The sequence below is a fragment of the Aspergillus undulatus genome, assembly GCF_047715775.1.
Source record: "Aspergillus undulatus strain CBS 261.88 unplaced genomic scaffold BDV17scaffold_3, whole genome shotgun sequence".
Classification (NCBI taxonomy): Eukaryota; Fungi; Ascomycota; class Eurotiomycetes; order Eurotiales; family Aspergillaceae; genus Aspergillus; species Aspergillus undulatus.
This window is the reverse complement of record NW_027396607.1, coordinates 928,410-940,585: the sequence shown is the minus strand read 5'-3', so window position 1 is coordinate 940,585 and position 12,176 is coordinate 928,410. Positions and strand designations below refer to the sequence as shown.

Sequence of the window (12,176 nt, the reverse complement as noted above, 5' to 3'; positions counted from 1 at the left end):
GATCTCTTTTTGTTAATAATCTACTCTTATGTATCATTGAGCTTTTAGATGCCATTCTTTTATATCATGATTCTGATACAAGTACAACAGTAGATATCCAAATCGACAAACGGCACTATAGAAACAACCAACCTACCATCCATACCTGGCACCAGCCTCCTTCTTGTTCCGCTTGCCAGTTGCAAAGCTCTCCTCCAAAGCCTCCTTCTGCGTGCTTGCCGCATTGACCAATTGTTGCAGCGTGTGCTTTCCGGGGGCAATGGCCCGGACCGGGTTGTGCTGCGTCGCCGCAAGATCCTTGTGTGCCATTTCCTGGTTAGCAACGTATTCCTTGTCCGTGTTGAAGTGCAGGATGCGCGAGCTGGACGCATCGGCATTCCGACCGAACAATTGGCGTCGCTGCGAGCGGGAGAGATTCAGGTCATCCGCGATGTAATCGAGCGTCTGAGCTTCTGGAGCTGCTGGTGCTTGTGGGGCGGCGCCAGACTCTGCTTCTGGAGCTGGGCCTGCTGCGGGCGCGTTCTCGTTCGTGTATACCAGCGGCTCATATGTTGAGCCTTGTGCTGATTTTGAAGTGTCTGGGGCCGCTGTATCTTCTGTCGAGAGCGAGAAAAGGCTGACCTTGGGTTTGGGAGCTGGAGGGGGCGCTGTAGGTTTTTGTAGTGGTGTCGCAGGCTGTACGGTCGTCGTTTTCTCCTTGGATAATTCTTCATTCTTGTCGGACTGTGGTAACGGCGGTGGAATAATCGGCATCGTCCTCTTCTTCTTCTGCCCCGTCCGCGCCACCGACAACGGTTTGAACATCATCGGGTTCCCCTTCAAAACCACTTCCTCTGGCTTCTTCTTTTCAACAGTACTTTCTGTTGTTTCTTCGTACTCCTCGTTCGTCAAACTTCCGACCTTAGGAATCGTCTCATCGTCATCACCATCACCACCACCAGTCCCCAAACTCTCAAACGCCATATCCCTTTTCATCTCCTCATCAGCTTCCCGATCAAAACCCGGCGCAGCTCCCGTTTTCAAACTGAAGACCTTACGCGCAGGCCCAGGTCCGCCGCCCAAACTCTTCGTTTCCTTTTCCGCCGTCGCGTTCGGTCGTTTCGGAGCTGGGAGGAATGAACTGAAGCCGGCGAATAACCCACCGCCACCACCCCCTATCCTAGGTTTCTTCCGCGCGGGGCCATCTTCTCTTTCTTCGGATGCCTCTGGGTTTATGTCTGGTAGGGCGACGCGGATCTTGCGAGGGTTGGACTTGTCCACGATGGTTTTTGAGGTTGACGTTGACATTGCAGTTGCGGATGCGGTTGGCTTTGCTGCTGGAGGGGGAGCGCGAGCGTTATTTTCGTGCTCCGAGTCGGAGGCTTCTGAGTCGGAATATGCGACTAGCACCATTGTTGCAGATTGATGTGGTGTGAGATGCTGGGTTGGGATGAGGATGGTTGATCAGTTCGAGCCCAAGAGTTAGGTTGGAGTTGCGGTTTGTCACGCGCTGGTTTGCGGCGTAATTTTTGGGCTCTTATCTTATCTGATCATCATCATGTAGTAAGTGATGTCATATCCTGAAATTGTCTCTCTATTTCCAAGACCTTTTTTAGCAGCTGAAAATAGTGCTGAGTAGGCTCGAGGGATAATGTTAATTCGCTCCTTTCCATGCCCAGGCAGCTGTTGCTTAGCCCATCATTCGGATTGCAATTGGAAATCTTTGAATCCGCAAAATTACTAGCGCAAACTGGGGACGTAATAAACATACACCACCTTCCCAGTGCGCCGAGTCTCGGTCATTCCTTCCTCATCACCCTCCAATAAAGAGCATGTCCTTATCTCGCTCTCACTTTCACCTTGCGTAAACCTAAGACATCACGCGCGATGGACATCGAAGACAATACACCTCCCTCACCAACCGACAATCCCTCACACACCGTCGAATCCAGCACCAAACCTCCCGCGCCAGAAGCAGACGACTACATAGCCCGCGACAGCAAAAGCAGAGGAAAATTCCGCTTCAAATCGAAGTCGAAATCAAGCTCTACGTCCTCTCGACACGACTCCCATCGAGACTCTCACCGCCATAACCATAGAGACAGACATAGACACCGGGACAAATACGATGACGATGTCGAAGACCGCGAACGCCGCCGGCGGCACAAACGTCGCAAACCAGCGCCCGCTCGCTCCCCCTCACCAAACACAGTCCCTTCCTACCCAGGCCCTCCTTTATCGCCGAACACCGCATTCCGAGAATCGCTCTTCGATGCTATGGCCGACGATGAGGGCGCCGCGTTCTGGGAGTCCGTCTACGGGGAGTCGATACACTCGTTTGCTACGCCGCCGGGATATCGTGGTGGCGGAGGTGATGGATTGGGTGAGCTCGAGCAAATGGATGACGAAGAATACGCGGCTTATGTGCGTGGTGAGATGTGGAAGCGCACGAGGGAGGGGATGATTGAGGAGCAGGAGCGCATTCGAGCGGAGAAGAGGGCAAAGGCTAGGGCTGAAAAGACTGCCGGGGAGCAGGAAGAGAGGAGGAGGTTTGAGAGGGCGATGGAGGATAGTTTGCAGCGGGGACAGGAGAGGAAGAGGATGAAGGAGGCTTGGAGGGGGGTATGGCAGAGTTATTTGAGGTCTTGGGAGGAGATTGAGACAGTACGGAAAAGAAGTGCAGGAGAAGAAGCGGGTGAGGTAAAGAAAGTGCGCAACCTACTATTTTGGCCTGTCGAGTCAGGGAAAAGGAGGGATATTACGAAAGAGAATGTAGAGGAGTTCATGCGGCGAGCTCCTCCGCAACCTGGACCCTCGGGTGCTGGAAGTGACATTGCCCCCCAGGATCTTCTGCAATCTACGCTTAAGGCGGAGCGGGTCCGATGGCATCCGGACAAAATTCAGCATCGGTATGGTGCGCTGGGGATCGATGAGTCTGTCATTCGCATTGTTACAGAAGTATTCCAGATCATCGATCACATGTGGAACGAGTTGAAGAAGTAAACGAGACGTATTCTACGACTGCATCGACGTGGCTTGGCTATGCCGTTTTGATACCGATACCCCTTGTTTGGATAAAAATTGAGCGTTCTTATAGTTTGCGCAGGACTCAAATACACAATACACACTATCATCAAAACTTTGAAATTGCATCGCAAAGAAATAAATCCGATGGTACGCGTACATCACGGCTATGCAAGGTAAGAAGAAAAGTGAAGCAAGCGGGCAAAGACATATATAGAACAACAGATTGAATTTTTTTGTTTGTTGGCTTCTGCATTTGACTCTTTTCACGCCCATCACGGCATCACCTCACCACTACTAACACATCCCACACCATCCTGTCACGACATCACAACGTCCTTAGAACCGCGAGTACCGCGTCCTAGACCGATACGCAGTCCACCCAACATACCCACCAACAACAGCCGCAATGAAGAAGAAGACCTTAAAGAAGAACCACGACCAGCTACCCTGGTCCTTTTTGCTCTTCGAAGAGCGGTTAGGTCGGTCCGCGCTGCGCGGGGGACCACTGCCACCAGCGCCCTTGGACCCAGCGACGTTGTACAAGTTCTGCGCCTTGACGGAGATGATGTCGTGGTTGTCGGAGAGCTCGCCGGTTTCTGCGGAGAAGCCGAGGTATGCGACAGAGGGGATGGCGATGTTTGTCTCTGGGGCGGTGAGCGTGAAGCAGTTGGTCCAGGTGCCTTCGGACTTGTATTGCAGGTCGAGGGTTAGGGATTTATCTTGGAAGTAGGTGAGACGGGCTTTTGTGGGGACGGAGGTTGTGCGGAGGCCGCGGGCCTGTTGAGTATTAGTTGTCTGCATTGCCAAGGGGGGTGTTAGTGTGAATTAACGTACGGAGCATCCGGCCAATTCATTGGCCTTGCCGTCGTGGGCTTGGTCGTACGAGGTTTGGCCATCGCCCATCATGGCCATGACGTAGGGGAAGGACGTGCCGGGGCGGTTGTTCTTGTACGTGTCGAAGAAGATTCCCAGGCCCTCAAAGTTATCTGTTGAACCGAAGACCGGTCCCTGCGTGGCGCGCTGCTTGGTGAGCCACATCGCGAAACCATCGCCGTGGAGGTTCCCTTCTCCTTGGATCTGGAATTCGAACTCGATCTGGAGGCAAGTCGGTCAATTCTTAGCTCTAACGAACACATCCAGATGGTCCAATACTAACCTCCCAGTTCGTCGCCGTCAGTGGAACGCGAGAGAAGATCCATCCTTGCTGGGACGGCCGGTCCGCTGTGAGACGGATGTACCTGTGGCCGTCTAGTTAGCCCAAGCTCTCTAGCCCATGGCGTACATGGCACGGAGGAGCGGAGTACGTACTTGTCCGCGCGAATCACCGTATCACCACCAAAGTCGAACCAGCGGCTTTGGAAGTCTGAATCCAAGTATGGCTAAGTGGGTATTAGTAGCAGGTCGGTGGTGGATTGGTTGAGCCGCAGGCGGGGGTGAGGAGGTCAACGCACGGCAGAGAGACTGTGAGTTCGAAGCTATAGAGCAGCAATTAGCTAATGGACATTGCTTCTTCGGTGGAAATGCCAATACACACCGGAATACTCTTCACATTCTCGTCACCGTCATAAGCTTTGACCGCAGGCACGGCCGTCAAGCCAGCCAGACACAAGAGCGTTGAAAGCCGCGGCAACAACATTGTTTTCGTAAGACGCAAGAGGATCGTAGACGTAAAGACAAGACTGGATATAACGATAGACTGGGTATTGTAGAAAGGCGCGACCCGCTCAATGTCACCGGGACATTCAACTGCCTGGCTGTAGTATCGGTATACCTCCACCTGGCACAAGGGATCAACAGCCGAGTAGATGGAGAAACGCAAGTAAACTGGTCGTCGACAAGGTGAGAATAGTGTTAAAGGAAGGAATACCGCGTCGGAGGAAGAAAGGAAAACAGCTTTCGCTTCGCTTGCAAGGTGCAAGTCAGTTGGAAGTTGGAGGAATAGTAAAGCAGTAGTCAGTAGTGGACAGATCAGAGACACTGCCACTCACAGTTCAAGCTTCACCCGTGGACATCATGCCGGCCTTACAAGTTAGGTGTCAACTTCCCACTTTGTGGCGCAGTGCCAAGGCAATGGTTGAGGCTGATAGCTGACCCTGGAACTGCAGAGCGGACACTAGCCACAATTTTTTCGGACCTCAGATCCTGTCGACATCATCTCAAGAACTTGACAACAGCTTTAATTACCACCTATCTATCCTTCTCTCGCACCTCATATAACCAACTACCGCACACAATGGCTCTCTTCGGCTCCTCCTCCTCCTCCGGCTCCTCAGCCCCCGAAGCCGCGGAGATCAAAACCAACATCATCAAGCAGCTCCAAACAGAAGCTGCTATGGCTAATGCCCGGCAACTCATCGGCGTGCGTCACCACCATACCCTCCCTCTCCTCCATATCCATATCACACCCTCCTCTTCATCTCATTTCTCTGAAACCCAAATCCATTGCTCAAAAACTAACCAATATATTACTACACAGAAAGTAAACGAGCACTGCTTCGACGCCTGCGTCCCCTCCCCCGGCTCGACAATGTCCGCCGGCGAATCAACCTGCCTGTCGCAATGCATGGAGAAGTACATTTCGCTGTGGAACGTCGCGAGCAAGTCGTATCTTGCGCGTCTTGCGACGGAGCGTAAGAACAACGGGCTTGATGTGGTTTCCGCTAACACGTTGGCTACGGGTGGGCCTGGTGCGGATAGTTTGTAAATTGAAGAGTTGGTTGATGGATTGACGGGTCTGGCTGGCCGGCACTACACTGGGAATCATGAGGTTAGTGGAGAGAGATGTCGGGACTTGTACGATATGGATTAATGGACGGGAAGGAAAAGAACGGAAAGGGTCGTACTAGATTTGATATTGGATTTGGATTAATTGTATCGAATTATAGTACGGATGTGATGCATATTTGGTGTTGTATAGATAGCACGTTGAAATTAGCCTGACTGAATACAGGCCACTCCTTGATCTACCTACAGATAATTTTCACGCGAAGAAGAAACTGAGACGTATTTACACAGACTATACAGACCTCTTCACTCCCTCGCAGCAAGAAGAATCAAGACAAGAAACCAAAATAGCTCCTTGCTATCTGCAAAAATATCCAGAAAAAATTATGGTAACCGAATCACGTCTGCCCATGGTGATAGCCAGCGTCCCTAAACCTCCCAAGACCAACACCAGAGACGTAACACACCCCACCCGGAAGCAATAGATAACCAAGAAATGATAGAAGCCACACAATGTCCACCATACCGTAGTGCAAGTTGAGGAGGACAACCCCCACTGGAGGAGATAGCCCTCATATGAACCAGGGAACAAAGCCAGGCCAGGCTGAAGCACGCTTTTGGCGCAAGAAACGATGCTAGAACGAAGCCTAGTATGATATAATTTTCGAAGACGCTAAAACTTCACTCGACCAGCGATTATCAAGACCGAAATGCGGGAGAATCTCAATGACTTCAATCATTACGCCACCCTGCGTAGAGCATCACCTTGGGCACGCTCTCCATCATAGACTAGAAGCTTGAGTTTTAATAGAGCCGTCTTAAGGATGAAATCATCTCGTCATCACTCGTTAGTGGGTCTAGAAATCGGGGAACAGATGGCCATGACTGATGTTATGTTAGCAACAGAACTGGTTAAAATGGTGAAATGACAACTCACGTGTCTTCGCCGGCCTGGCCATAGGGCTCTGTCTCTTCCTGGTAGTTCTCGTACTGGCTTGCATCGCCTTGCCCTCCTCTAATAGGGGGTACGTAAGGCGCGTCAATCTCCTTCCTTAACAGCCGATCCCAGGTCACTTCTGAGAACCACGGGTGGTTCTTGATATCGTCGGAGCCGGCGTGAAGGTTACCCAGGCGCTTAGTGAGATCCGAGGTGATCAGTCGTGAGAGTAAATCGACGGCGTCGGGGTGGAGGTATGGTGGGAACTTTACCCTGCCGTGGAGGATGTTCTGGTAGATCTTGACAGGTGAACCCTGGTCCCAGAAGGGTGTGAAACCGCAAAGCATTTCGAAAATCAGGATACCGAGAGACCACCTGAGCGGGTCAGCGCAGTTGAGACGGTGTGTGCGCAGTAAACCTACCAATCGACAGACTTATTATAACCCTTGGAAGCCACGACTTCTGGGGCGAGATAATCGGGCGTTCCGCAAAGCGTCCAGGTAATGTCGGGCACCTCCTTCGCAAAGCCGAAATCTGTGATCTTCAGATGACCATGGCGATCGAGTAGCAGGTTCTCAGGCTTGAGATCCCGGTAAATGATGTCCAACGAATGAAGATATTCCAAAGCTAGAGTCACCTCGGCCGCATAGAATTTGGCAACAGGGTTGGGAAACCGCTATATCTATAATTAGTTCACCCCTCCTACAATAACAGTAAGCACGACTAACCTGAGACTTCCGAAGCAAACTAAACAACTCTCCACCCTCCACAAAATCCATGACCATATAGAGATTCCGAGCATCCTGCCAAGTTCCCCACAAAGTGACCAAGAAAGGATGCCGCACACGATTTAACATTCGTCGCTCGTCATTCGTGTGCTCAATCTGCTTCATCTTGACGACTTGCGCCTTCTTCAACACCTTAATGGCATAGTAGCGGTGGTTGTGCTTCGACTGCACGAGGTGAACGCGCCCAAAACTCCCAGTGCCCAGCGTGCGCTGGATCGCAAAATCATCGAGGGTATATTTCCCTTTCGTGGTACGCTCTGCCTGCTTTACCTGCGGGGTATTTTGCTGCGAGGGGTTTATGATATTGTGTATGCTCGCGGCATTTCCGTGGTGGTGGTGGCCGTGGCCGGAGTTTGAGTGTGCGGCGGAAGTAGTGGAAGGCTGCTGCTGGTGTGCGGGGGATTGCATGGAGGCGGTTGCACTTTGCCTGTCGGGGAGTTTGCTGGCGTTGGACTGGTTGGAGGAGTGTTTGGCGGCGTGCGAGGTGGAATTCGCCGAATTAGCCGAATTGGTGGAAGGGTGATGGCTATGGTGGAAGAAGTGGTGGTGGTGGTGGTGGTGGTTGCTGCTGTGCTGAGACTGAGCCTGAGCCTGAGACTGGGACTGGGTATTATCTTCGGCAGCGATTGGTGACGTCGGCGTGTGGCCAGTGGTGGAACCTCCAGCCTGGAGCTCCTTGGAGAGGTCCTGCGAATCCTTCGTCCGCCGTTTCTTGAGCAGACCTCCGAGGGTAGGCATCGGGAACAGACGGCTCTAGTTCGAGGAGATCAAGATTAATGTGAGACAGCGTGGAAGCATGCAGGCGCTAGGTTGGCGTCGTAGTAGGGAGCTACGGGGGGCTGGAGGGACGACGAGGCTTCGTCTTGGACGCAGAGTCGGATACGAAGGAGAGCCCCCGGAGTAGCAGTACGACTATAAGTAACGAAATATAGAAAGACAACAAGTCAATCGGCACAAAGACGGGCAGAAAGGGCAAGAGGAAGATGAATCTCAACCTGATGAGACAAGGCCGAGTCGGTCGAGTCCGAGGGGGCGAAGAAAGAGCAGCAGCAGGAGAGAAGCGGGGTTGATGCTGCAACTGGATTCTTTGCGTCAAGATGAACCTTTAATCCACCAGCGCCCCAACTCCAAGCCTATTATCGCCTTCTTTGTTCTCCCTTTCACGTCTCTTTCGACTCGAGCCAGTGCGCTTCTCGATCGGCAGCTTGGATAAAGAGTCGCCTCGAACTTCCAGCAAGTTTTCCTCTGAATTAACGGGCTCGGGTCACCATCATTGAGTGATATCCAAGGTAACCCAGTGAGATCACCACTAGTTCGCGATGACTTCATAGCGCGCCCGAACCACCACTACGGAGTAAGTCTGGGTGACGGCGAAAAGGACACGGATGCGCGTGGCCTTTGGCGTAAAACTCGTGGCCTTTTCGCAGAACAGGTCGGGAAAGACTCACTATGCCTAATTTGGCTATAGTGTCTAATGGCCTGTATCTATACTAAGAAATCAGACAGCGCGTATATCACGATTTTGCAAAGCATAAATAGCTAGCCAGTCCCGGCCAGCCTGATCAGGTCTTCTTGGTTTCAGTATTCTCCTACCTTGCTTACACTATCTCATAATGCCTCGGGGATCATCAGAGCAAGCAGGTTCTTTTGACTGGAACGCTTTTATCCAAGAAGCCGACCCGGAGGTCGAGTCTGGTCATTCAGACGTGGTAAAGGAACATATACGGCAGATGAAAATCAACTTCCAGAAGTATACTACCCTTAAATACTCAAGGCGTTCGCTAACTTACATATATTTAGATTTACGTCCCGCCTTCAGCCAGCGGACTATAAATATTGGCTTCAGAACATCACACTGAGAGTCATAGAGGGTTTTCTTCGGTGGTATCTCAATGGCCATAAAATCAAGTATCAGTCATCGCTCTTTGTCTTTGTTCGATTTTGGAGGATGTTCTGGTGCGAGGAAATGGATAGGTTATTTATCTATGACTTAAGACGTCGAATGACCAAGGTAAGCCAACAACAGCAGAAGAGTTCACGGCTAACTATAATAGCTAGTTTGCACAACCCTTACCACCGACTATGAGCTTGACGTAGGTGGGAAGACGCAGCCACCTATTAATATGGATGATCTACTCTTCTCTACTTATCATCTTATCGCTGTTACTAAGATCCAATTTCCCACTGCTCGTTGCCGTCAACAGCTAAGTACTGTGAGGAAGATGATGACGTCGACTACATCACGGCCCGGGACGTTGGTTGTGTCCTCTGGGTACATGCGAAAAGAGAAGGACTCCCTTAAATGGAAAGATATTGAACTCTTCATGGTGAAACACCCAGAAGAGCCGTGTCAGACGCTTATCATGAGAGTGACGCATAGGCTAAACAAGGGCAAAAGAAATAAAGGTGTTCCGTAAGTCAGAGGTCGTTCTTTATAAAAGCCAGCTAATCGGTTAGACCCGTATATATATATACTGAGCGAAACGATAATCTCGCCCTCTGTGTCATCCAAGACATTTTAGAGTATGCTATCGCCGATGGTGCATTTGCCAGTGAATATATCAAAAAGCCTCGAGACGTCTGGATGTACACACAAGTTCCAGGTCATCGGCTCAGCACTCCAATACACATCAAAGAGACGGTTAAAGAGATACCCATATTCCGAAAGGCCGTGAAAGACACCGAAGGCAACTGGGTAACTTCACCAACCGAAGGTTGGGTATACGGAGATCTAGAAGACTTTGAACGTACCGCCGCTCAGTCAGCAGGGTATCGAAAGCCGGGGACCTTGTATAAATATCGGAAAGGAGCAGCCGCTAATATCAGTAAGAGATGTTCTCTCGGGTTATTAATTAATTCTAATCCTTGTTTACAGGGCATCTTGATGAGGAATCCCGAAAACTTATTATGGGTCACGCGAGGAGTGATACCTTCTCCTACTATATTCAAATTCAGGATGATACTCAGTCAGCTTTCATGGGGACACCAACAAGAGACGCCTTGATCAAACTCGCTACCAACGCAGGTTTAACTCGAGACCCATCTGCCCCAGAGGAACTCAGCGAGACTAGAAAGCAAAAAGTTGAGGAAGACAAAGAGCTTAACAACTTGAAAGCTTACCGTGATGACCTCCGTGCCCAGCTAATTTCAAGATACCATCAGCTGCAGAAGGGAAAGGACACAAATCTCTACAACGAGTTTGAGAAAGCAGCCAAAAAATTCAGAGCGTACAAGAAGAAGCTATTAAAATCCGCGGAAGAGGCGCAGCGTAAAGAATTTTTTGACACTATCGGAAATACCATTATCGAACAAAACTACCACGGCAAGCCGATTCAATTCGAACCGGATACCTCTCACATTATTCCGGAGCGGAGAACGCTAGCAGACCTTGAGTTCAAGAATAGGGATGTGGACAAAGTGAGAGATGATGAGCTTCTTGAGGATCGAATCCGCTCCCTTGAATTACGTCTGACTCTCTATCGTCTTAACGTGCCACCGGCGTTACAAAAGCGAATTCGGTTTGACAGGCCCTCCACGGTCTTGGAACCTGAATGCACTGGCCCTTTCGTAAGCAAGACAGGACTTGAGTGTCCGGTGTGTCTCGGGCGCTCTGACCACCAACACGAGAGGGCAAGGACGTATCAGTATGCGCGAAAGGATACATTGCAGAAGCACTTTGCAACCCACATGCTTCCACCAATGTTTTCCAAAGGCCGTCCCTGCGACTGCCCTGGTTGCGAAGACATTTTATATTCGCTCCCCTCATACAAACACCATCAAGCAAGCCATCACAAAATTATACTATGATACTTATCACGAGTACAGAAACAGAGTGAAAACTTAAATATGTTTACGCCCTATTCAAAGCTAGACTAGAACTGATCCAAATGCTTATGCCTGTCTGATTCTGACATAACTTGTTCAAGCATCTTGCTAGGTACTATATCTGTAAGCGCTGAACGATTAGGAAATTTGGCTGGGTGGACTAATTCAGCCCCACGAGAGCTGTTTGCTGGGCCTTACCTAACACAGATTTCCCAGGTGGGTTATCTGGTGGGGCCGAGCCAAATAGATATGATCCAGGTGTGATCGAGCCGGATGCAGATTTGCCAGGGGCAAGACTTGTTTGTTGGTTGGACGGCTTTGAATAAGCCAGATAAAGGCGTCTCATTTCTTAAGCTGTCCAAGGAACTCTCTGATAAAGATAAAGGAGCACTGGCCTGTCAATCATGATTGGTTTGACGGTTGAGCAAGAGATTCCATTTTAGTATTAGGTCTGGCGGGGTGTCAACTCAAAACGGACAATTATTGTGGCCTATAGGTAAAGCTGGGGCTTCTGAGCCATAACTTTCTAAGGCGATGCTGTCTGAAGCCATGTTTTTCTGTAGCCTAGACCATAGATTTGAGTCACCATAAGTCCATGGCACCCTTTAGTGTCATACAGTGCAATTAGTAATTTGGGCAGAAAGACAAAAAGGCAACAATAGATTCCCATTCTTATACTAGGTACTCAAACATAAAAATAATCTAAAAGTAAATCGCTTGCCCGGGTAGTCCTGCATGTAAAAGTTTGGCTAGGGGGGCAACAGTTTAATTCCCTGAGGACAGCAATAGTCGTTTAGATGGTGGGCTGTCAGAATCTTCACGAGGGCGCTTGAGTGATGCTCCAGGAAATAGATTCCCTGAGGACGGCTTCAATAGCGGATTTTGCTCTTGAGACA

At 50.3% G+C, this 12,176-nt stretch overlaps 6 protein-coding genes across 6 annotated transcripts; 3 read left to right on the top strand and 3 right to left on the bottom strand.

The window, feature by feature from the left end:
- Positions 1 to 56: 56 nt before the first annotated feature.
- BDV17DRAFT_252188 (PRCC domain-containing protein) lies at positions 57 to 1,805 on the bottom strand. The gene has a single exon (XM_073756512.1). The coding sequence runs from the start codon at positions 1,390 to 1,392 to the stop codon at positions 133 to 135; it is 1,260 nt and encodes a 419-aa protein (XP_073620361.1). The 5' UTR covers positions 1,393 to 1,805; the 3' UTR covers positions 57 to 132.
- Position 1,806: 1 nt separating this feature from the next.
- Positions 1,807 to 3,096, top strand: BDV17DRAFT_252187 (uncharacterized protein). Its single transcript, XM_073756511.1, has one exon. It carries the CDS (start codon positions 1,867 to 1,869, stop codon positions 2,980 to 2,982), a length of 1,116 nt encoding a protein of 371 aa, XP_073620360.1. The 5' UTR covers positions 1,807 to 1,866; the 3' UTR covers positions 2,983 to 3,096.
- BDV17DRAFT_252184 (legume-like lectin family protein) lies at positions 3,075 to 4,953 on the bottom strand. The gene is made up of 6 exons (XM_073756510.1): positions 4,541 to 4,953; positions 4,458 to 4,481; positions 4,315 to 4,385; positions 4,163 to 4,244; positions 3,841 to 4,101; positions 3,075 to 3,783 (listed from the first exon to the last, which is right to left on the bottom strand). The coding sequence occupies exons 1-6, from the start codon at positions 4,640 to 4,642 to the stop codon at positions 3,343 to 3,345; spliced, it is 981 nt and encodes a 326-aa protein (XP_073620359.1). The 5' UTR covers positions 4,643 to 4,953; the 3' UTR covers positions 3,075 to 3,342.
- A 286-nt stretch (positions 4,954 to 5,239) lies between these two features.
- On the top strand, positions 5,240 to 5,710 carry tim13 (protein translocase subunit TIM13; the record flags this gene model as incomplete). The annotated part of the gene is made up of 2 exons (XM_073759669.1): positions 5,240 to 5,365; positions 5,483 to 5,710. 2 exons carry the CDS (start codon positions 5,240 to 5,242, stop codon positions 5,708 to 5,710), a joined length of 354 nt encoding a protein of 117 aa, XP_073620358.1.
- A 438-nt stretch (positions 5,711 to 6,148) lies between these two features.
- pkaC (cAMP-dependent protein kinase catalytic subunit pkaC) lies at positions 6,149 to 8,370 on the bottom strand. The gene is made up of 4 exons (XM_073753855.1): positions 7,396 to 8,370; positions 7,090 to 7,343; positions 6,668 to 7,042; positions 6,149 to 6,615 (listed from the first exon to the last, which is right to left on the bottom strand). Exons 1-4 carry the CDS (start codon positions 8,191 to 8,193, stop codon positions 6,588 to 6,590), a joined length of 1,455 nt encoding a protein of 484 aa, XP_073620357.1. The 5' UTR covers positions 8,194 to 8,370; the 3' UTR covers positions 6,149 to 6,587.
- A 593-nt stretch (positions 8,371 to 8,963) lies between these two features.
- Positions 8,964 to 11,272, top strand: BDV17DRAFT_111328 (FluG domain protein). Its single transcript, XM_073753856.1, has 5 exons — positions 8,964 to 9,205; positions 9,256 to 9,466; positions 9,510 to 9,868; positions 9,913 to 10,280; positions 10,331 to 11,272. The coding sequence occupies exons 1-5, from the start codon at positions 9,069 to 9,071 to the stop codon at positions 11,260 to 11,262; spliced, it is 2,007 nt and encodes a 668-aa protein (XP_073620356.1). The 5' UTR covers positions 8,964 to 9,068; the 3' UTR covers positions 11,263 to 11,272.
- Positions 11,273 to 12,176: the final 904 nt, after the last annotated feature.